Source organism: Cygnus olor, chromosome 2, assembly GCF_009769625.2.
Source record: "Cygnus olor isolate bCygOlo1 chromosome 2, bCygOlo1.pri.v2, whole genome shotgun sequence".
NCBI classification, from domain to species: domain Eukaryota; kingdom Metazoa; phylum Chordata; class Aves; order Anseriformes; family Anatidae; genus Cygnus; species Cygnus olor.
In genome coordinates, this window is record NC_049170.1 from 10,751,649 (window position 1) to 10,776,930 (window position 25,282).

At 36.4% G+C, this 25,282-nt stretch overlaps 1 protein-coding gene across 1 annotated transcript in view; it reads left to right on the plus strand.

Annotated features, from left to right (window-relative positions):
- The window catches only part of DYNC2I1 (dynein 2 intermediate chain 1), a 32,154-nt gene extending 15,894 nt beyond the window's left edge, over window positions 1–16,260 (plus strand). The window contains exons 10-24 of the mRNA XM_040548896.1: window positions 1,055–1,157; window positions 2,643–2,772; window positions 3,318–3,429; window positions 3,802–3,896; window positions 4,226–4,355; window positions 5,262–5,434; window positions 5,843–6,005; window positions 8,696–8,809; window positions 9,649–9,710; window positions 10,802–10,853; window positions 12,110–12,170; window positions 12,401–12,497; window positions 12,762–12,893; window positions 14,476–14,699; window positions 15,806–16,260. Of these exons, the coding sequence (XP_040404830.1) occupies window positions 1,055–1,157; window positions 2,643–2,772; window positions 3,318–3,429; window positions 3,802–3,896; window positions 4,226–4,355; window positions 5,262–5,434; window positions 5,843–6,005; window positions 8,696–8,809; window positions 9,649–9,710; window positions 10,802–10,853; window positions 12,110–12,170; window positions 12,401–12,497; window positions 12,762–12,893; window positions 14,476–14,699; window positions 15,806–15,977 (1,820 nt within the window). The 3' untranslated portion in view covers window positions 15,978–16,260. The remainder of the gene's footprint in view (window positions 1–1,054; window positions 1,158–2,642; window positions 2,773–3,317; window positions 3,430–3,801; window positions 3,897–4,225; window positions 4,356–5,261; window positions 5,435–5,842; window positions 6,006–8,695; window positions 8,810–9,648; window positions 9,711–10,801; window positions 10,854–12,109; window positions 12,171–12,400; window positions 12,498–12,761; window positions 12,894–14,475; window positions 14,700–15,805) is intronic.
- The last annotated feature ends 9,022 nt before the right edge of the window (window positions 16,261–25,282 follow it).

Genomic DNA, 25,282 nt, shown 5'->3' on the forward strand with positions numbered 1-25,282 from the left:
GTAAAGCAGAACTAACACAGTCATGGAAGAATACAGCATGGAGTTTCTCTAAGTCTTTACAGCATTAATACATATTCAGTTAAGTTGTCATTGCAAGTCAGAAACATTATATTGCAATATGGATTTCTTCTTGCAGAAGATTTATGCTATTCTTATTATTTTTCTAATAAAGAATATGGAATCAATAACAGAGTTGAAACTCTAGATCTAATAAACCGTATGGAATTTTAATAAATAATATATTAGAATATATAGAGAGAATATAAATTCTGAGCTGTAGCACTTACTGCTCTATTGTAAATTACACAACAATTTTTTTTGACAAAGTTTTGATTTGTTTTAGTGAAAATGTTTATTGATCATTCTAGTAATAATTTTTTGAAGGTTAAGAGCACTTTGAAAATATTGCCTAATAAAAGCAATCTTCCTCAAAGGTAGTGAAACATCATCAATCCTGGCTGGAAGTTAGATATTAAGGTCAATTGGCTACCACCTCGCCAGGCAAGAGAGTAAAATCAAGATGACATCAGATACTGGACTTACTCTATTAACTGCTGCTTTTATAACAACAGTTTTCAATGTTTTTCTTATTCATCCAAGGGCAATGTTTCTGTTGATGAGGTTCTCTGGTAGCTGTAGAGATTACTTCATATTTAGAGGTGTAGTATGCACGTGGTGTAGTGTGTGTGAATTTGATACGATTTTTAAATTGGTCATAGGGCATTTTACTGTATAAAAGGTAACAAGGGACCTGCTAATGACAGAAGAAAGGAAGAGTCAGTTTCTGCATCAAAGTCTTCTAAAAATGAAAATTACAATGGTCAGTCATCTTGATTGACTGGTAAAGGACCAAAATAAGGGAAAAAGACTGTCTCATCACTAAAGTTAAAAAGCTTACTGTACTGATAGTGTGCTAGAGGTTGTGTAATGTGCAAACTAAATTTTTTGGTAGCTTTGTGGTAATAAATCTGTCGCTTTTTGTACTTCCGGCTTTACGTTTTAGTGCAGTGTAAAGTGTGAATTATAACACTAACAACATTTTATAATATCACAGAAGGGCAATATCCTCCTGCCAGAAACTCGTTTTGTGGAATATTCATGGATTTTGAAAAGGCAAATCAGCGACAAAGTAGCAGAAGTGTGGCTAGTAAGCAAAAGTAAGTGTGTTTTAAATAATCCATATAAAATGTCACCTCAATATGTGAGATGCCGTTTTTTTCATATTTGAAATACATGAAGTTTCCAAACTTGTGGGTTTTAGAGTCAAAATATAATTTTGCAACCTAAAAGTAATTAGTTAGTAGGCTTTGCTATATGTCATTTTACAATGGAAATTTATCTGTATATCAGTTTGTGTAGCATTTTATTACAGAGTGAGTTACCAGCATTGTCGTTTCTCTGTATGTTTCATCAGTCACTTAATTAGATACCGACTTGCAGTACTAAAGAGCAAGCCTTTTAGCTGTTCTCAGGACTCTGCAGAACTATAATTTCTTGAAATATTCAAGATGCTATATGGTACGTACTGTTGCCAAAATAGCATATTCCCTTTTAGGGATAGCACCAGTTGGTGTAAAAACATGTTATTATTGATTTAAAATTGATCTAGATTGGAGACTTCTGAGACACAAACGAAACAAATTGATGCCTGTTTCTTCTGGAACTTGCCAGGAGTTCCTGATTTATATGAAGCTCTGTATGTCTCTCTGATTTTCAGTTAAATCAATTGGATGCATAAAACCAAGAACATTCAGTTTTATTGTTAATACTAGATTCCATTGCTTTGTGGCTGCTCATGAGTGGCTAATCTTCACATAAGGGAAAGGTTATTGTCTAGGCTAGCTCATCTTGCTTAAATTTATATGCCCAGATTTCATACGAGTTCATTGCCTAGGCTTTCTCTCTACGTAGTGGAGAAAGATTAGGAAATTCAGGAAGACCTCTCTCTGAAGAATTGCCTTCTGAAATATTTGTCACTCTCTCCTGATTATAGAGGGAATAGGGGCAAGCAGTTCAGATAAATAACTTCAGACAACTGAAGTTCAGTAGAGTGAATCTACCCATCATAGTCTGATTCAAACGCCTTTCACACAAATGTATACAGCACCACTGTATAAAACCTTTATAGGTAACTATGTATGTAACTTTCTGTACATGCTAACAACATAGCTGGTGAAGGGTTTGTGGAGTTTAATACTGTGCTAATACATAGCTACCAATTAATAGACTGAAAAGATCCCTTAAATGAACTGTGGCACTCTGTACTCGTAACTATAATTATAAGGCTAATTCCTTTAATGTACGAATTTGTCTGAATGTGTCATTAAGATTTGTAACTAGGAAGCAACTTGCATGAGTCTGAATTATATCTCAGCAATCTGTTCCCACAGCGGTTGTGAAAAAGTAGTATATGAAGTGTATGAATGGTGTGAAGAAGTAAAAATAATAACATAACATAATAACAGAGATTGATTGTTTTTTCATTATCCACACATCCACACAAGTGGAACAATAGGATTTCAGATAGATCAATGGATTTTTAAATAGGCAGTACTGTACAAAATCAAGTTGTTTTTCCTGTGGAATAAAACATACTTGGTCTTAACTATTTTTGTGTTTCTTTCTTGTAATTCTTTCTAAAGAAAACGGATCGCAGAACTTCTCCCACTAATTGATCTGGATTTCTCAGTTACTTTTTCATTATTGGATTTGCCTCCTGTAAATGAGTATGACATGTATATTAGAAATTATGGTAAAATGAACACTAAACAGGTGAGTAACATAATAGTAATATTTAAATCCTATAAGTGCTTTTTATTGTTTTGGAAAACAGTTTTCTTTGCAAAACAAAGCTACTAAAGCTAATAGGGTAGCTTATTAATAAATAGTTATGTTTCATGTGAAATCATTTCAATAAAGCAATAATATCAAAGGTTTTTTGGCCAGATACACCATTTCCTTTCTGTGTTAGAAAAGGAATTTCTTGTTTTCCTTCCCCATTTTATAAAGAACTTTCTGTATGTTTGTGGCTCACTGTCCCAGGTACGCTAGGTTTTGTCTTTACATGTAGTGGGAGAAGTTGTGTATTTTTTCAGTAGGGCTAGTACTCTTGTGCAAAATGTGGTTAAATGTGCATTCACAGAATGGTTACACTGTCTGTGTCAGGATGCTTAGGTCTGAATTTACAAATAGAAGAGGTTGAGCACATCAATTTTAAAATGAATATTTAAATTCTGTTCAATTACGTGCTGTCATTCTTCACCACGTTACCTATATCACTTTGTCTTTACCCATATCACTTTGTCTTTATACTTTAGGCATATGTTCAGTGTAATGAGGACAGTCTTGAGAGAGACGTTCAGACTGAGGAAGTTGAGACATTGGAGAAGTGGACACAGCATCCAGGAGAAAGTGCCCTTGTATCTGGAGGTAAAGAATATTTTAATCTTAGTCAATTATGGATGTATGCACATAAACTTTCTCTTTTGAATCCTCCTAATGTCAGAATTTGTATCGTGGCAGGCTGCGTTGTAGCAACTTGCAGTTGGCACTCTGAATCCCCTGATGGAGAGGGTGGGGAATAAGTGGCAGAAATAGTTTCTTCCTCCTGGATTGCTTCTATTGGCAGTGGGTATGATTCCCCAACAGAACTTGTTATTCAGTACTGTAATTGCTGACGAGAGGTTGATTCCTGCCGCTCTTCTCTTGTTTAAAAATTGCATTGTTCTCATGGTTTTCTTAATTGATTCCATTTTGAATCAAGCTTGAAGTTTGTTTTTTGTTGTTGTGTTTTTTTCATAGGTCCCATAAAAAGCCAGGAGATGTCAGCCAATGCAGCTCTAACACCTAAAATTGATTCACAAAGATTAGCAAATTTCCTCCGGTCTGCTGGCCAGGTACACTTATGTACTTGATATCTTTTGTGAGTTGTGTGCAAGTATACTATACCATGTGGTAGGTCACTCACAGTACTTGTTGTGACTAATTTAAATAAATTACTTAAATAATACTCATTATCAGTGAGATTCATCTCTCTTCAAATGCATGGAACCAGAGCTATGCAACTTTTACATCTGTGTTAAGCTGTATTTGCAAAAGTATAAAATTAATAAAAAAGTTGATAAAGGTTTATTAAATTCATCCACATACTTTTGAAAGCTAGAAATAGCAAAGCTGAAAGATAAGACGACCCTTTTACTTCTGTAAATGTAATTATGTTTGAAAGGTGATTGCTGTTTTGCTAGAGGAAGATCAAGTTGCAACACAGCCCAGGTGGAAACTAAGATCTCGACAAACCAGTCTGTCTATTAGTGATAGCTGTTTCCAGTTAAATACTAACCAGCCATTCCTCCATGGTAAGGGAACTTTATTATACACCTTTTAGTATATAGTGTGAACTCTTCCTTAGACTAAGTACCATGCTCTTTGTCATAACTGAACTGCAAACAGCACATATCAGGATATAGATGATGTAAAGCTCGCTTTTGTTTTAATTGTTCTAATCTTGCTGTAACTCGGTGCAGGATGGTTTCAAATGGGTTACATCAGAGCATCCTAGCTGCTGTGGAACCAGAAGTATAGCCAGTCATTAGCATGATATCAGGGTGTCCTGCATATATTTTCTTGCCCCGGTTGCTGAAGAGCCATCCCACAAAGTGTCATTTCACCTAGGTTTCTTAGGCTGAAAGTAGGGCCAAAGTTACAAATAAAGCAAAGTCATTGAATGGGGAGAATATAGCCTGATACATTTGAACTGCAGCTATATCATCCCCATATAAACAGTGACAGTTCAGATGAAAAGTGAAATGAAAAATATCTGTAATTGTGTGAGGAAGACCTATTATGGTACAAAAACATACATATCCTAACATGAACACGTGAGATGAACCAGAAGCCTGGCCTGTGCTGTTTCCTGTTGGAGACTTAGCTTAATTTTCTGTGTATATACTAATATCAGATCAGACTTCTTTATTGGCTTGCTTATGCCCAGAATAATCATACTATTAACTTCCTGAATCTATTCCCTTTTGCTTTCTACTTTACTTCTAATTTTGTTGGATTCATTCTCCAGTCCCTCCTCTTCTCTTGTATAGCTTCAAAAGCAATCTACTGTTAACAGAATTCATAATTATTCATAAGACATAATTATGTCTTAGGTTCTTTGGTTGTTGCTATAGCAGCTAATTATGCTTTTTCATCTGCAGTTAATTTACTTTTTATTTGTTTCTTTGCTTTCTTGATTTTTTTTTTCAATGGTTTAGACCGGAAAATATCCTGCCTATATGTATCTAACATTCAGAGGCAGGCACTACTTTCAGTTCATGGATTACCTGAAAAAGCAGGTGTTGCTTTACTGGAAAGAAAGAGCATCATATGTGTTTGGAATGTCTGGCAGCCATCCAGTCCTCAGAAGGTTTTAATATGTGACTCAGAGGTATGTTTTAAAAACATTGTATAGTCACCCATTGAGTAAATGACTTTATTGTGTGTGTGTATGTATATATATATACATGGATATGTATTTGTCTTGCTGCAAGATATGTCATCTTCTAAAAACACATCTGAGCCTAGTGTGCAGAGTACTAACCTCATTCCATTTTATTCTCTAACAATAGAATTTAGAGCAAGTCTTTTTTTGTTGTTGTTTTAATATTGACTCCGTTTCATTGATCAGATGTTGTCGGAACTTCTTGCTACTCTTTTAAGTAAATCATCCTTCTGCAGCAAACACCTGTAATCTGTTTTTTTCTGGTTTTGCATGCCTAGTAAGAACGTATTTCAAGCTTATCAAACATTATTCTTTTTCATAATATCAACCATGTATATTTTTCCTACTCAACAGGTGTTATGTTGCTGCTTTAGTCCCAGTAAAACAACATTAGTTTTTGCTGGAACAACAGATGGTTCGTTGTTGGTGTGGGATCTTCGAGAAGACTCAAGAATGCACCCTCGTATGACATTCGGTGAAACTGACTGGACATTTAGAGTTCCGACTTTTTCAACTGGTTAGTATCATTCTGATACTGAATGTATTCCGATTAGTCACTTTGTGGGCAGTGAAACAATTCCACTACAAATTCTACTAACACTGATTCTCAGTAATCTAGTTTAGGCAGTTCAGAGATGATATTTAGCCTAGTAAAAGATACTAATCAATAATAGCTGTAAAGAAATGTAAGCCAGTTAAACTATGCATCAAGCAATGAGAATTGGGAGATGAACCAGATATAGAACCTAAGGAGTGCTGTAATGTTAAAATGGAATACTCATCTACTAACTTATCTTAAACCACTAGATTAACCAATTTTCATCATTATCTGCCTTAATATGTTTCTTTTTTTATCTACATTTAAACCTACATATTAATTTTGATTTAAAAAAAATCAAAGTAATATAAGACAAGCACACAGTTTTTTCAAACACCACTTAAAGGTCACAATCTGTGCAAATTGTCACCTTGATGTTGATGTTTCTTCATGTGAAATATGTAAAGCATATACATGCATAACTTCTGTTAAAATCAGTGCAATGCTACTCAATAGGATCTAGAAAGCTGTTCATCTCATCCTAATTTAGATATCTGTGTATGGTTAACTGGATAGATTGTATAGATTAGATTTAGTTCACTTACAGATCTTCTACAGCTGATTTGTACGTAGATACTGTTATCTCAGTCTTTGCTTTGAATCTCACCCTTATGCATTTCTGTAAATTACCCCTGTGTAACTTTATCACTTCTGAATTCAATGTAGATAATCTAAATGTTGAATCAGGTTTATGCTTGTTTATTGGCAATTTATCAATTATTGCAGCCATGTGTAACCTAGTATTTGTTTAGGATATATGAGTAATTTGGGGGAATCACATCATTGCAAACAAGTAGTGTATGAAGGCTGAGTGTCAGAGGTAACTTACGGAATGGACTAAGTTGAATTCTAACTTCTATAGTCAAAAGTCCATTACTTTTAGTCTTCTGTTGAAGGGATTCTGAAGCTGTGACTAAACTTTGTGGCCTGGTAGCTCTCTGGTATTAATCTCATGTTGGGCCAAAACCTTGCCATATACTTTTCTGTCATCTCACTTGTCATATGAGTAAAATCTCTAACACTGGTGCCAATTGAGAGTCATGGCATGCTCCTTCAAGGTTCCTAATATACCACCACAGGAAGAAAAAATAATGTGGTAGTCATTTAGATACAACCTGAGTTAGCGTTACATATTGGGAAGCCAGAAGAAAGTTTATTTTTCAAAAGTGTTTGTGGGTGACCTTTCATCCGTTGACATTTTCTTGTCGTTGTATTTCTCTTTTTCTACACCTCTGGTCCCTTAGTCTATGATCCAAAATCTTTTCTAAACTTTTTCTTTATAATCCATAGGTGGCAAATTCAAAAGCTACAGAACTTTATTTACAGCATGTGACTGACATACTAGTAGACCCAATCCTAAATACTTAACTCTGCATTTGAATTGGTGTATGAGATCCTCAGAGTTTATGAATCTGTTGGAAATAAATGGGTCTTTATGCCTATTATCATTGCTTTTCAGTGCAAATTTAAATAGAGGAGCAAGTCATTAATCTTAATGAAGTTTTCAATATATGTAGTTGTATGTTGAGAGACTGGGAATGAGATGTACATTCCAGCAGTTTGACCCTTGATTCATCTCAATCTCATTTGTAAATTGGTGCCATTTTACTTGTGCCCTAGAATGAAGAATAACACATAACAATAAAGGTGTGTTTTTTCTCTCTTTTTTCTTTCTTTTTTTTTTTTTTTTTCTTTTTATAATGTTATTATTGCAAAATGAGACCCTCTATTTAATTTTCCTTTTCTTTGGTACAGGAGACAAAAGAACACACATGGGACACAAGGATACACAAACACGTACATGCACAAAACTTGTTCACAAGCATATTTAATTGCAGTAGCCATGTTAAAGTAAACATTAGTTGGTTGTTGATGGACATTACATTTCTTTTAGTAGATTGAAGACATTTGGTCTTGTGTTGCACAGTGAGCTAGTTGTCATATGCATGTTTACAATTTCATGTAGTTGCTTAAATGAGCAAGCAGATTTTAATGCTGTATTCTTAGGAAGTGTTATGCCTTTAGTCTTAAATGAGATTAACTTCAGTGTGCAAATCCAGAAATCAGGAGTATCTGACAAAGAAGACATTGAAATAGCTCTAAATACACATTTATTTTAAAATGTTATTCAAGGGTAAATGCATACATTTTCATGGTGAAATGTTTGTTTCAGGATAACTACTGTCTATTAAACAACACTTTATAAAAGCCATTTTCCTTCAATTTTGTCTTTCCTGTTTATTAAGCAGTGATTTATTTTTTCCTCTGTTACTGGTGGAGCATGAAATTAACATAGCTGTCTTCATGCTAGCTCTGAAATGGCAAATTTTAATGAAATGTATTGTACAGTGGCATAAATGATGCAGCAGTAATTTGGAAAATAAAAAGTAGAAACAGAAGGTGAAACATTGATTTGTCTAGTAGTGGTTTATTAATTTAGGAAAGAGTTTGCAATATGTACTTGAGACTTTTACAAACAAACTCATGAAGTTCATTACTTGCACATAGCTTTGTAATCATCATTCTCCTATAAGCTAGTAAGTGAGTAGGGTTTTGTTGTTTTTGATGAAAATAGTATAATGTTTACTTTTAATTGTTCTTAATTACAGATGGTGTTCTAAACTCAGTAAACCACACCTCTCCTATAGTAGCAGTGGAACCTGTCTCAACCTCTCTCTGCACTGATCAGAAATATGGACTCTCAAGCCTCTCTTATCAGGAGGGTATGTAAACTGCTGTGCAAGGGATCAGTCTCAATCTCAGTCTTTCTTTAGGTATCCAGTAAAACAAATATGTCATAGCCAAATTCCAGTTTATAATTGCATTCTGGCTTCTAAGTTCTATGTAGTATCAATTACAAATAACATTCACATTTACTTGCTGTTCTCAATTTCATGTAATGTTCATTCAGTGCAGTTTCACATCCGATGAGTGTTCTTGTCTGTTAAAATGTCTCTTTTTAAGATATTTTCTTCTTCCATGATAAAACAAGTTACCACCCAAAAACTGCCTTTAGAAAGCTCCTAGTCCTCCTGTAATGTCCAGAAATCCCTATCTATATCAGTGCAGCAATTTGTGTGTATCTGACAGCACTGAAAATGTGTGACTGACATTGACAGATCTTCCTGTGTCTTTTGCCTAAATTTTCTTATGACCAACCTTTGCAAAGAAACTTTAATACTCATGCCTCCAAATTCTTAGGCAGCGTGCTAGAGGAGAGGTCATTAATGCCATTACGGATTTTCATTTCGAAAACCATAATTGTCCAAAGAAATGTTCTACACATTGCAGGTTTTACTAGATTTCATCTATTAACATTTTAAGTTCTGTTCCAAAGTCCATGCAAAATCTAGACACTTTGAAAGATGTGGACAGAGATCATCTGCCTTTCCTGTAGGTGAAATTGAACACACTAGTTTCATGCCTTTTTCTTATTTGGTAGAATTAGGGTGCTTTATGTAGCTAAGAGAATATATTAATCTAGAAAACGTTTAAAATCCTTTGACATCATTCAGGATGAAGGTCAGTGTATGAATATGAATTGTTACTGTTCCTTCCATAGAAATGTCAGGCCCTCCATTTCAGATAGCTTCAATGGATGAAAATGGAATCCTCAATATGTGGGTGAGTAATATACGTATGAAAAGAGAGAGCATTACATGTTAGAATAATAAAATAGTTCTTGAAATATAGCAACACAAATCTTGGACTTCTGATGAGAATTTCCTCCCTGAAAAGTACAGCAAAACTAGCCATGCTATTGGAATTCTCTTCAAAATCTTTGACCTGACTCCCTAATGCCAGGATGTTATCTTTAGGCGAAACTGTTAACAGGTGCATGAATTCATGAAAACGTGCAAACAGTAGTTCAGCTTCACAGGAATATGTTCAAATATTTCTAATAATTGAATAACGGACTATGGTCCTCTTTCACCCATCTACTTTATTTTATTTGAATCACAGTGGTTTCAGAGACTGTACTGAATGTATGTGAAAAGTCATATTCGTAATTATATTAAATAAATGTTCAAGAGGCAAAATGTGGAAATCTGTGGATAAGATAACCCTGCCTAAAATATGAGAGGCAGGTAAGCACCAGGTCTGTTGCTCTTAAATACTGTCCTGACAGCTCTTCTTTCTATCAGGTGTTTTCAGTCTTCTGTTTTTCTGATGCAGCTTTGGCCCAGGTACCCCTGAACCTGTTGTTCACATATGAATTATCTTGCTTGAGGAACTGAATAGCTATGTGAATAATAAGGGGATAAAAGTATTTCCCTTCCGTAGCATTAGTTAAGTCCCTTAAAGCTCTAAGTAACTTCAGTAGCAGTGGGTTTGAGCCAAATGGACTTTCCTTTGGAGTTCATGGAAAGGTGGTAAGAAACACAGGAAATGTGTTACAATTCCTTACTTGGGGGATTTAGGCTGTTTTTTTTTTTGGTTGCCAATCAAACCAACATGATGCCAGCGAGCAATTAAGTGTAGGAAGTGACTTCCCATTTTCTGCCTTCCCGTAGGGAATTTCCAGCAGGCACATGCAGTTGTTTTTAGCATTGCAGACATTGACAGAGGATAATCTACCTGTGATCATTGTAACGTTAGGCTTAACTCTAAAGGAATGTTTAGATGGGCATGTCATACGTTATTACAGATAGTTAAAAAACTTTAAAGTCTGGTAAATACTTATTTTTTATTAATGTTGAATATTGACTTTTCAGGTAGTTGTAGAATTAAAGAAAGTGGATTTGTCTGGTTCGCAAACTGATTTAGGTAAGTACTGTATAGTAGAGGTAGGATAAAGTGCATGGATTTTGAGATGGTGAAGTTCCTAAGGAGGAAGAAGAATCAGTGGTGACATCAAACGGTCTAGAAGAGGGAAAAAGATCCATCCTGAATAGGACATATATCTCCGATTTTGGGTTGTAGGTTAGGTATCACGAGCCTTATCTTCACTGCGATCTGAATCTCATCTGCTAATTCTGCACTGGCAATTGCTACCACGGACAACCACATTTCTTAGAACATCAAAGCAGATACCTGTGTCCTCAACAGCTTTTTTTTTTTTTCCCAAGGAGTACAAGATTGTTTGTCTTTCTTGGTACTCCTTTCTTTAGTTTTAACCAAATTTCTTATAATGTTTTTGTTGTTGCCTGCATCTCCATTTTGATAATTATCCTGGAAATCCTCTTTTGATTAAGGTACTTAATTCATTGTGAGAAAAAAGATTCTGTAAAAATGGTAAGAGGCAAGTCCACTCAGTCCTTGTTGAGTCATCTGAATAACTTTTTTTCTTGGAACAAACTTAGACTTAGCTGGAAAAGGCTGTCAATAAAATCTGGATCCATTTTTGAATGCAAATATAAACAATGAAGCAATGCTAACAAACTAGAAATATTGATCAGTTTTATAGTTTTTAGTCTCCTGTGCCTTGTCTGCCTATGTTGAGTTGCCAGATTTGGGCATGTATGTCTGTGGAGAGGTGTATTTTAAAGCTAGGCTGTGCTGATGATTATCAAGTTTGCTTCTGCCAGCACTCATTTTCTTTTCATCTGCAAAAAGTTCTTGGGTTTGAATAATTTTAATCATTACGCTATTCTCTACTAACAAGTAATATGGAATAGCTTTATGGAAGCATTCTTACCATTTCTTATTACCATAGTTCATGGTAAGGATCCAAGTGACATTAAATGTGCATTTTCACCATTGATAGAGTTAGGTTTTATATAGTGATATTGCATGATCTTATGTGCATACTGTAGAACTGAAACACATAATTGAGTTCACATATTTCACTTTATCTGTCCTCTTTCTTTGATTTCTGTCAAAGATCTCAAGGCTTTAGATTTGAATTGTGAAATAGAGTTCAAATGATTTAAGATTCTTACGTATCAAAAGCTATTTCTGCAAGAAACAAATTTACTATGAAGTATCCTTACATTTATTAGCTTAGGTTTTAATTTGCTGATAGCACTTTCTTAATGCAAAGTTCTTGAATCAGTTTAAATAATTATTTTATATAATTTTAGGTTTAATTCCTGGAGGGAAAGTGAAGTTAGTACATAGTTCTACTATGGAATTGAATAGCAGGTAAGAAAACAAACCTTTGGGCTTGTGTATCTCATAAAGCTAATTTTTCCTATACTTTGTTAAATTACTGTTATCTGATCTATTTAACGATATTTTCATGTTTTTTTTTTTTTTAGTGCACACTTTTCCTAGAGCTATTCATAAAAATCTTAGATCAAGAGTTTCTGTAATGTACTTGCATGTCTTTAGGAGAAAATTCCTGTACATTTTTGCCTTTATGTTTTTCATAGCCTTTTCCCAAAAGATGTGCGCCTGAGAACACCCCAAACACTGACTATTAAATTTCTGTCTTCTGATCCTAATCATTTCATTGTTGGAACAAACATTGTGAGTAATGTGCTACAATTCATCTTGTTATTTTTTTTCAAATAGAGACCCATTTACTTGGATTTTTGCCAGAAGACTGTATGCAAAATTTGTAATTTGAGAATATTACTACAGTCTTTTATTAGCTGTTAAGGACCTTTTAAGGTAGCTGCTCTATGAAATATTTAAGTTTTAAGTTTTGAATTACGAACTTCTAATATTGATAATGTAGCTTTTTGTTTGTTTGTTTTTGTTTTAATTCTTTTTCCTTGTGTTTTTTTGTAGGGTCTGATAGGCCATGGTACAAGACATGATTTAAAAGTTCTTCCAAAGCTATTCAGACCCCAGGAGAGTGGAATAAGATCAATACGTGTCAATGCGATTGATTTCTTCCCTTTTGGAAAGTCACTTTTTTTGGTATGAAAACACTTTAATTTAATGCAAGTTTCATTTTTAATTACCTGTGGAGGGAAGTTTTCCAATCTGATGTATTTAACGAGATGTGATCGTTGATTTACCTCACTAATTCCGACCTGAAATGAAGGGTAACAAACATATGATGTCCTGATGTGACTTTGGATATGTGAAAGATGGAGGATCTGGCTCACAGAAACAAATGTCAGTCTTGCTGCAGCCATTAACTTGGTAACTTACTCTGATTTACTGAAATTCAGCATGGCTAGCAAGTCTTCTGCTGCGAGGGAAACTTCAGGAGTTTCTCACTGTTATCACATATCTCTTAGTGACGTAATCATTTTGGAGACAAGATATCTGTGAAAGAAAAGTCTGTGGAGCAGCTGTGGGTATTCCATGCCATACTTTCCTCTCCACTTCACGGCTTTGCAGCTAGCCTGCTGACAAGTTCTTGGGGTATGCCTGGCAGCATATGCATCCTACATGTGGACAATTATCTTCAAATCTGGCCTCTGCAGTTCAAATTGACACACGATATTCTAATCGTCTGCCTTTTCAAAGTTTATTCAGTGTAAATTGGCTCTAGCGCTGGTAGGATTTTCTAAATACCTAGACCTGCATATACTTGTACTTGATCCTCTCTTAAATAATGTATTATGTCTAAATATGCTATGGTTTACATTGGGATTTCCTGAGGTATAAAATGAATGTGTTTGGCTACTGTGTATGTATTTTGTGTCACCATGTGCCGAGTTAGAACTTTCACTTACCACTGTGGAAGTTCTTTCCTTTTTCCCAAATGCATTTATTTAGAGTGATACTGACTTCTACAAGTTTGTATTTGCAGAATCCTTTTGAATCTAAGTACAATTTGCAGAGTCATCTTTAAAAGTCATTGTAATTTGAAAACCCTAGAAAGTCGTCCTTATGTGTTGATGGCCCAGGGTAATATGAAAAAGTTCTTTTATGTTTTCATGAAATAGTTTCTTTGGTACCTAGATTGCAGCAAACTTGCAAACGTTATACTAGGTAAGACAAAAGGTTATAACAAAATATCTGGAAGCAGTGATATCTGCCTGTCTTTGGATTTAGCTGTTCACTATGAATCAGTTTAATATCATCATACTGTTAAGTACAGTCTGTCCTACTGAAAGCTGTTCTTGGTTTTACAGATTACATGTGTTAATTAAGTAGCCTTCTGAATTAGCCTCTAGGCTCTGACCTCACCCCAGGTCAGACTACTATTGTGTTGTGCTGATCATAGTATTAGTGAAGTTGATAGTTTGAGAAGTTTTTTTTTGTTTGTTTGTTTGTTTGTTTTAAGGGGAATTTGGGGCTTCTTCCCAAGATCAGTGGATTAAATTACTCTGTATACTCAGTGGGACTTAATGATTTTGAACTCAAGGTCATATTAAAAGGTAAAATCTGGATAATCTTTGCAGTAAAATGTGGTAGATATGTATCATTTAAGTCAGTTAACTATTTATATTTATCTGCCTGGCGTTTTCAAGAATTGATTTGTAGTTTCTATCCTGCTTAGTTTGTTTTCCTCCCAGGTAAGATTTTGTTTTTGCCTATGATACAGGTTGGCTGTTCAGATGGAAGCATTAGGTTACACCAAATGACATCAGAGTATCCCCTCATGCAGTGGAATGACAGCACAAATGGCCAACCAATTATTGCTCTGCAGTGGGCTTTAACAAGACCTGCAGTGTTTTTTGTCCTGGATGCATCATCTAATATTTACATTTGGGATCTCCTGGAAAATGATCTGTTGCCTGTGGCAAAGCAAACTATTCCATCAGAGACGTAAGTACATTACATTACTGTATTTTTAACAAAATATTAATAATATTGTCATCTACATTTTGGTTAGCATTTGGGGTGAGGATTTTTTTGCTTAACATAAAATCTTATTTAGAATTTGCTCTTCTAACTATTTTTTAAACTGCTTGAAAGAGACACCACAGCAAGTGTAATTTCAGATTATATTTATATATTATTTATATAATCTGACAAGAAATACTGTTAGTATAAATCAAATTCAGAAACGGTGTTATCAGCGGGATGGATGGATGTCTATATGTGGATGACTTGCTGTTTATATGTAGAGAAAAATTTTGTTCCCACTAAAATCACTGGACTGCTTAAGCTCAAAGATAACTTTTCTGAATCAGGATCAACCCCATAAATATGCAAGATATGTTGGGGAATATTTTAAAATGCCTATATTACCATACGTTTACCAATATAAATAAATATATTGTGTTTATTGTCACAAAGTAAACAACATTTTTGGCTAGCATATATTCACCAAAACTAATACCAGGGCAGTCACACAATGCTGTTCCTGTAGTCAGTGTAGAAACCTGGGTATCCTGTAGATTGATTCAGAATTGAAGTTTAGTTTAACCTTTCTGACTTGAGGATTTTCCTTTCTCCCTGCTGGGTGCCCTGCTAGGAGCATCTGTCTTCCCTAGGCTTAAGTTAGTCTTGGTGACGATCCTTCTAACTAAAAATTTTCCTTGTAGTTTTCCAAGCTGTAATGAAGTGCTGCTAGTTTTGGGAGAAAGTAATACATTTTCTTAAGTTGTTATACTGTACAGTTTAGGAAATACAATAAAAAGTATCCAGTTCATTTTTACAAGCTTGAAATAACTTTAAGTCATGATAAGAAAATGATGATGGAATCTGTGAACAGGGGCAGAACTTCCTCTTATTAAAACATTAAATGGTTGTGACCGGTTAAAAGCTAAATGCTGGGACTTGAAAGGGAAAAGTATTACACTATGATGATAGGCAGAAAAGAAAGAATCATTTAACGATAAGTAACTTACTAAAAACACGTTTGAAATGATCAATTTCTATTCATTTTGTCTCAACCCACTTCCCCTCCTCCCTTCTTTTGATTTCAGAGTTGTAACTATGGCTCTGCTTGGAGAACCAGAAAAAACAAATGGATCGTTAGGAGTTGTGCTGGCCAAGGACTCTGGACAGATAGATGTTCAATATGTAAAGAAGAAGTGGGCATTACCTCAGCCTGAGGAATCTGAAAAACTAAATTTGATTTTGTTGCAGTCCTTTTAGAAGCAGGACATCTGTGTGGGTTTATTACTGCAAAATATTTATATGATTTTTTACCGCAATTAAAAGATTTGTAGTGTAGTTTTGTATTTGTATATAACTTGTATATATTTTAAAGAAAATCGATACATTGTTTCAGATGAAAAGATATATTTTATCTTAAAAAATGATAGAACCAAATTTTGCTTATTGTGCTCAAAAAGATGATGAACTGTATTTCCTTATTGAAAGAATTATAAATATGTTTATTTTAAAAAAAATTGAAAATATATTCCTATAAATTACACTACAGTTTTTCATTATTTTACTCAGAAATAAATAATAGCAAACCTTTGTCTGGTGGGCATAAAACTGTGCTCCTGTGTAAGCAACATGAATGTATTGCAACTTGTATCTCTGGGACTTTACAACACTAATGCTTGGTAAAGATTTCTTATATCTACCTTGAAACATCATGCAAACAAATTTCCATTTCACGATACATTACTTCTGATTTTGTCCCTGGAGCATTGCAAAAGGAATACCTGAAAGCTCAAGTTGTCCTGATATATACAGGTTGGATCAAACACTGGAAATAATGAGCTTGTGACACTTATTGAAATTCTAAATCCTTTGTGATTTCTGATGTAAAACAGAAGACACTGACCTGTTTAATCCTGTAAATCATTTCAAAGCTCTTGTAGTGAGGCAGAGGATAGTTGTCTCTAACATTATTCTAAGTTTTGAACATTATTGGTAAAATTTGGAACAAAATTAACCACAGAAAATACCTTCAACTTTTGTAGCCTAACAACTTCAAATTTAAAGATCATGAAGGAAAACATGGTCAACCAGAGCAGAGATTTGGGGGGGAAAAAAGGACAATTTGAAAAAAATGTTCTAATGCATTCAGAATTTAGTGTATGTATGTTTAAGCTATGTACTTTCTACTTCTAAAGTAGATTGAAATCATTTGTAAATTTTAATTAATGCATAGCAAAGTGTTTTCTGTCTAAACTGTTACTTAAAGTGAGCAGACTCAGAGTGGCCACATGATGGTGCCAAGTCACTGCAGTAAAGGAAGAGTGCCTTACACAAACAGTGTACATCACTTGGGGAATTAACTTGTGTTCTTTTGCACATTCCCCTCTCAAAAGCAGCAGCCACAGTCCAGAGGGCCAGATGAAGTACTGCTTCATCAACCCCTAAAATATGTTGGAGAATATTTTTAAATGCCTGTATATGGTATGTTCATATTGCTTCCTTTCTTATTGAAGCAAGTAACCTCAACAGTTGCAGTGTGAAAGGTATCATGTTCTCAGTTTTAGGTTAGGTGCTTTCAGGTGGACAGCTCTGTCTTCTTCACATCTGCAGTATCTGTGTGGATCGGGGCACTAGAATAACTTCAGTAATTCAGGTAGAGAACAAATAAATGGCAGGTACTTTTTGTAGTAAGGTAGCGGAGCATGACTACTAGGACCCATAGAAAAAAACAAACAAACAAAGACCACAAATCTCTCTCCCTCTCTCTCACACTCACATGCAAGGAACCACCACCCTTCTCCCACCCACCCAATTTAAGATCAAAATAAAGTGTTGAAATTATACTGGTCTTCTGAGAGAAACTGTTACTTGTTATCATTTCATCACTTTCAGTGCTTACAATCCTGAATTTTCATACTGAAGAGTCTTTTGTGCATGGAAAACGTAAACAATGTGTTGGGTTTTTTTCTGTCTTGTGCTGTATGCAGTCATCCCCTCCCTCTTCCTTCTCCGGTATGAAAAAAGGAAAGAACAGTGATTACCTTCATACAGAAGTACCTGTCACTACCTCTGAATGGTTCATAGGTATGCTTGAATTCAAAGATCCAAATATTTTAGTCCGGTTATTTTTGTACTGCCTGGAGACTTGAGTGCAAGTCAGTTCCCACACTGAGCCAATGTTTCTTGCCTAAAAGACCAGGTTTCTCCCTTAAACTTCAAACTGAAGTAATAATGTGACTGTATCTTGTGCTGACAATGCCTATCTTGAGAACATGAGAAAAATGTATGAAAGTTGCTGCTTTTTTGCTCATTTTCCCACTGGGTAAATGCAGACCATTAGAGTGGCACTGTGTTGTAACCTAGCAATGGGGCTTATTGACGTAAGCATTTTTGACCATGAATATGATCAGAAAAGTAGGAAGTACTGCTATGCTGTAGTACAAAGAAAGTATTCCATGCATAAGCACTTACTAATTTTTTCAAACAAAAAAAAATACTTAATTTTCCATCACCTACTTTGAATGATTGTGAAATTAAAATAGTTAACATAAGGTATTGGATTTTTCTCATGTTTCAGAGACAAGCAAAAATATGATTAATTAAAAATGAAAAGCTGTGTGTGAAGGAAAACACATCCACTGTTGATTCCAAAGTGTTTTCACATTTACAGCATTTTTCCTGGTAGCTCTGATATGTGTACATATGTGTACACATTCTACTGAATGATTCAAGCTCAGATCCAGGCTGGGCAGAGAATGGATTGACAGCAGCCCTGAGGAGAAGGATCTGGGGGTGGTGGTTGATGAGAAGCTGAACATGAGCTGGCAATGTGTGCCTGCAGCCCAGAAAGCCAACCATGTCCTGGGCTGCACCAAAAGCAGTGTGGGCGGCAGGGCGGGGAGGGGATTGTCCCCCTCTGCTCTGCTCTTGTGAGACCCCACCTGGAGCCTGCGCTCAGCTCTGGGGCCCTCAGCACAAGAAGGACAGGGACCTGGTGGATTGAGTCCAGAGGAGGGCCACAAGGATGATCAGAGGGCTGGAGCATCTCTGCTATGAAGACATCCTGAGGGAGTTGAGGTTCAGCCTGGAGAGGAGAAGGCTCTAAGGAGACCTTACAGCGGCCTGCCAGTACCTAAAGGGACCTACAGGAAAGCTGGGGTGGGACTCTGTCAGAGAGTGGAGTGATATGACACAGAGTGATGGCTTTAAACTAAAAGGTGGAAGATTTAAATTAGACACTGGGAAGAAATTCTTCACTCGGAGGGCAGTGAGGCCCCGGCCCAGGCTGCCCAGAGGAGCTGTGGCTGCCCCGTCCCTGGCAGTGCCCAAGGCCAGGCTGGATGGGGCTGGGGGCAGCCTGGGCTGCTGGGAGGGGTCCCTGCCCATGGCAGGGGGTGGCACTGGGTGGTCCTTAAGGTCCCTTCCAACCCAAACCCTTCTGTGATTCTACGATCTTAATTTAGGTGGTAAAAACTGGTATTGTGAAACATTTAAAATAGTCTCAATAATATATATATCACCTTTGGGCAATATTGGAATATGTGTTTTTTACAGAATCAAACGTGGTTAAAATTAACTGACCCATATAATAGAATCTTACCTTTTAAATGATATAAAAGCTGAATCACTATCCACCCATATTAATAACTTTTATAAAATATCACATCTTGATCTTAAGCCAGCAAATCCTGGCAGCAGGGCTGAAAAATTTTAAATATGCAAGATGCCAGAAAGTTTTGGATAAACTTCTGCTTTTATTTTCCACTTTATGAACATGCTTTGAAAGCCCTTTCTATTTAGAACATAAATATTAATATTGTTTTCATTGGATTTTGTCATCTCACAGATGGGAAAATGAAGTTTTCAGTAGCTAAATAAGAAGTTAGCTGAGGAACAAAATTCCTGAATCAGATGGCTGATTTTTTACAACTGTTTAGAAATGCTTTTATTAATCTGTCAGCCTATATTTGCAGTAGAGCTTGGGAGAACAGAAATAGCACGGCTCTTCTTTTGTACCAGAACACTTATTTTTAATTGCGCTGAAGGTGACCATCCTACCAAATGCAATTTTGCTTTAATTAATCATGGCTGTCATTTAGCTGAGATGTGTTGAAAGTCACAGGAGCATTGCAGCTTCCATAGCAAAGGCAAAATATTCTAATAGCTAGAAAATTTTCAGCAGAACACAGATAAATCATAAAAATAGTTATTCTTTTTAAAGACAGATTTATTATTTTTATTTTTTATTTTTTTTCCTGAGGGAGGTGGAAATCTACGTTTATTCTAGGTGTAGAAATTGCCTGGAATAAAGCAGGCAAATCTAAAGTTTCATTGAATGACACAGGCTGTTGGAATAGGCCTATCTGTGGGATTCACATAGTCAGGAAGTGACCAGAGTTTGGCCATCACTAGCACATGCAGTGGCATGCAAACAAGGGAAATTTACCAAGATACTGGGACAGGAAAATAGCTAATGAGACGTATTTTCATTGCTAACTTAATTTCCAATCAACCTTGTCAGTTGTCTATTTACAAACGAATGCTTCTTTATCCACAGGTTACTGAGCCTGCTCAGTCATGGAAAGGAAGAAGGCAAATCCATTTACAGTTCCCCTTAAAAAAAAAAAAAAAATCAGTCAACTTCTCTTTCACCAGTGGTTCCTAAATGTTTCAGAAAGTATATTGATAGAAAATAAATCACCGTAAATCCTGATGTTATATTATTCAAACTGGTATGAGAGGGCCTACATCTGGATGTTACAACATGGTAGGTGGTGATTTGGGTGCCGTGAAAACTGAGTAGCATGCGGAATTATTCATCCTTTTCTTTATTTACTACTACATGAAATGTCCCACTGGAGCTACTTAAATATGATTCCTGTCTAGCATTAGCTATTTTTTAAGTCAGCAAATGCATTTATGCAAATAACAATTGACTGTAGTTGGGGAGAGGAAGAGATGTCCCCTTCCTTCCTTGTAGGGTTTTCCACAGCCTTTCCCTCCCCACAAATGCTGTGATTCATCCAGCCTTTCCTTTCTATGTTCTGCAGCCACTGGTAATACACCCACTGTACTGGTGATGAAAAGATGCCCATCAATCAGATCACCTGAGATCTTGGACTGTTGGAAGAGTTTTAATAGCTGGTACCAGGAGCTGGGGATTTTTACCTCCCGAGCAGATAGTTCATTGGCAGCTGCAATGCAGACTTCCTCTGTGTCTGACAATGTGCACTAGTGAACCAGTCCATTATTTTTATATACCACATAGACTGAATTGAAGCCAATAGAAATCAATGGAAAATTTTCTATACATAGTTTATGTTTCTTCTATAAAGACTGTGGAAAGGAATACGAAGTAAATTTCTCCTGGCAGGTCTTCATTTTTCCTGTTTTCATATACATGTGTTTATAGCACAGATCGCCCTGCTGCATTCCCAGACACACGCTCTTTCCTCTGTGTTTGCTTTCAGAAACTAGATTATTTTCTCCTGGACAGCCAACATGAATATGGTTGGATGCTGGCGACTACGACACTTGAGAGAGGTAAAAGCACTCGATCATTTTTCTGTAATTTAAAGGTGTTTTAGGTGGAAAAAAATTCTCTGAACAAGTGTTGAAGAAAATAGTTTGTAAATCCAGTAAAATGCTCAGAGTGAATTGAGCTGCACACCAAGAAAAGAACTGGTGTGTGTGAGGTCGGTCTTGGCTAACAACGATCAGACCTGGCCTCCCCACCTCGCTGCTGAGGTGCCACATCTGCACCTGGAGATCCTTCTCTGCCCCGGCCGCGAGGGGGTTATGGTAAACACCGAGAACTGTCACATATGTTATTAAGATATTTAACGAGTATGAGTCATGAGGAGGTCTAAAAGATCTGGATTTCATTTCCACCCCTCAGCATTTCCCATGTTCGGAGGAGCACTGGCCCCAGCCAGGGTGGGAAGAGGTTATCCGCAGCTGCTCCTGCCTGGCTGCCGCTCAGCGCGACCTCGGTGCGCCCGAGCGTTTGCAGCAAGATAAGGCCAGCTCTGAGTGTCCTGCTTTCCATCAGATCCGCTTTTGGGATGACAAGGGAACATATGAAACACAGATGTAATTGTGCCTTCTGTGATGATGCTAATTCAGGCACTCCGGGGCCTGCGCTGTGTACACGTTTTCCATTTGTAACCAGAAACATATTTTCTTCTCAAAATATGGTTTATCAATCTCAGTGGCTTAGTGCAACATGGTTTTGAGTTAAACTGGCTTTAGACAGACATGACGGCATTGGACCAGATGGAGAGAGGTATTCTTCAGGGTGATTCTTCAGTAAAGTCAAGGGGCTTCATTTGGAGTGCAAAGAAGTCTGAACTTTTTGTCTTCATATGGGTTATTGACAGTGTCACGTGCAGACTAATAAAAGCACCAACACTTGTACATGGTTAGAAAAATCTATATGGGTCATAGATCTAGTTGAAACTTTTTGACATTGTGCCTTTAAACTGATTGAATCTGAGCTCCAAATAATTTATATCATATTTATAAATTAAAGAGGCCTAAGTGCTCTCTTTGCATTTTATGCTGGTGCAACCCAATTGAAAACAATGATGATATCCTAGTAAAAGCAGGAATAAAGTAATTTTGTAATAGTCCATAGTACCCATTGACATTTATAGCATGATTATTTTTCACCTTTAGCTGAACCCTTACTTCTATTGGATTCATTACATTTTGTAATATTCATTGCCTTTTTCCTCCCAGATGTCAAGTGGTTTTCGCTTTTCGGAGTCTGAAATATAACAGCCTCATTGGAAACTAATCCCATGCACAGGTCAGACAATCTGTTGCTGCTGACTCAGTTTAATACAATAAATTAAGAGCCGTTAGAATATATTATTAGTTTTCTAATGCAGGATGGCTACAGTTTTCTTAAGAGGTCTTTCCTCATAGCCAGGAGTTCTGCCAGGAGCTCACCAGCTGATAATTTCACTGCCATTTTTCTTTTCTGTTGCCTGTCTTGCGACTAGGCGAAACCATTCAGCCTGTCCAAACCACAGTTGTCGCACATCAGGGATTTCATAACCTGCCTCAAACTCAAACTGCAGTTTTTTTTTTTTTTTTTTTTTTTGTGTGTGTGTGTGTGTGTGTGTGTCTGTTAGAGAAAAAAGATGTACCACAGCAGCTGGTTAGATGTGTATTTTAAAAGCCACATTTTTAATTCACTTGGGTCTTCTAGGAGACAGAAGAATGGAAGCCTGGGTAAAATGCCTGTGTTCACAGAGAAGCTCTTCCAGAGGCTTAGAGAAAGGATAGTCCATAATCAGGTCTTTAAAGAGCAAAGTCAGACAATAAACTCTTACATTGAGCTACTTAAAGACTTGAATTACCGTGACCCTGCTTGGTACTGCAGACTTCAAATGCTGTACCTTAAAGGCAAAGAATTAAGAGAAAAAGTTAATAAACTTTCCTCATCTAAAATCATCTTTGACAACCAGTCAGGAGTCAAGTTCTGTTGTGCTGTTGAAATAAGTGACCAGGAAAACACCCTGTCCCACAGAGCTTATATGATTTAGGTGGAAGGGATTTTTGTTGATTGCTGCATTTATTTGCAAGGGTAACTTGATACTCTTCAAGCCCATGCAGTTGAGCCAAAGGGCAGACTGATTAATTCCAGAGAAGTAGAATAATGACAAAAAATAGATGTGAAACCACCCTTCGAACCTTCACTTGGAAGATTAATGATTACTAAGGTTACTTTAGATATCCAACTATTTTTCACATCAGAGGACAGTGTCAAAGGGCTTCATTTAAAGATTAATTCATCCAAAATGATGGAATTTGCACTGAGTATAATGAAATTCCTTCACTGGAATTGTTGGGGTTTGAGCCTAGAACCTAGGTTACAGAAAGACTCTGCGTTACTGTGTATTCCCTGAGTTTCCTCAGGCTTTCAGTTTACCTGCTCAATACTTAGCATTTTGGCTGTTCAGAGAGGTCATTTCATTAAACAAAGACATAGTTACTAACATCAGGACTGTATAGAGACCCTGTTGTGCAAACAGAAATGAAAACCACCTACCCACAATTTCAAAGACTAATAGTTTACATTTGTTAAAGCTCCAATTCACATTCTTTTCATATTTTACAAAGATAGGGATTGCACAATGTTCTACATTTCATATCCTTTCATCCCTGTCTTAAAAAAAAGAAAACAAAACAAAACACAAAATCAACTAAATACTCCAGCTGTTTAGTGTCTTCATTGGTCCATGAAGTTTAAGGTCTTTTTAAAACCTATCCATATATGAAAGTTGCCATATTTAGACAACAGATCAGTCTCATCCCATCCACATGTGCCAATAGCAAGTGCTGAAGAAAGAAATACAGAATAACACAGGAAGCACACTATGATATTTTTCTTCCAAGTATGGTATGTCTTCCAAGCTTCTGGCAATCTGTGGCATAGGAATTTTCTGACTCAGATGGTAACAGTTCACAGTGTTTAAGCGAAAGGAAGGCATTTTTTCCCATTAATTCATCTAATAGCTTTTTTAAAACTTTTTTTTTTTTTCCTTTTTTTTGCCTCCAAAAACATTGTGGTAATATATTCCACCAAATAATCACACTGTACAAATAAATACCACTCTTTTAAGCCTACTGGCTGATCATTTCATTCATTGTGTCCTAGACCTTGTGTGATCTGAAATGGAAAACTAGCTGGCAGGTAAATAGAGAAAGGTTTATTTCCCACACTGTCCCTGTGTATTAATGACTCCTCATAGAGAAACTGTTCCAAATCCTCATCATCCATCTTTATGTTAAGATGAGTTGTATTTAGAGCAGGATTTAGGCTCAAACGTTGGCTCACTTTCAACTTGTCCAGTAGTACAATGGTGCTTTCTGTGATAGTCACACCTGGGAATACCAATGAATTGCATCTGACCCTGCTGCAATGACACTTGTTTAGACAAGGAAGACAGATGTGTGTAGAAATTAGCCTCAAGCAGAGCCTGAGAGTTTCGACACTGGCACAGTGTCCTTGTAGTCTATTTGACTCCAGGAAAGGTCAGTAAAGGAATATGTTGTTACCCTTTAAAATACAGAATCCATATTTTGGTGTAGAATAAGGCCAGTGATGTGGTAGGTCAGCCAGGCTGTAGCTGACATGGCAATAGCAACCCATGTTTGATCTTGCCAGAGACATGAGGAAGGTAGCTTTCCTTTAGAACTGAAGATTTCCAAAGCAGAGCAGTAACAAAGAAGTGTTACAGGTGGGACAGGACAAGCTGAGGTGAGTGAAGGGGTTACCATCCTTACAGAGAACCTGAAAAAGAGCAAATGCCCAGTAATCCAGTGGAAACTATGGGCTTGCAAGTTACAGGATCCAAATCCACGCAAACCTCAGGAAGAGACAAGCTCCAGGTTCTTGTGACTCCTGTCACTCCTTTGGCATAGCTGTTGGTGTACCCGGTAAGCCTCATCTGTCAGAGGATGGGCTGTCTTTGAGCTGCTGGCTGCTTGACTGACTTTACACAGATTTGTCATTTTGACAACAATAAGTGTGTGCCCTTTTAGTGTTTTGGTTT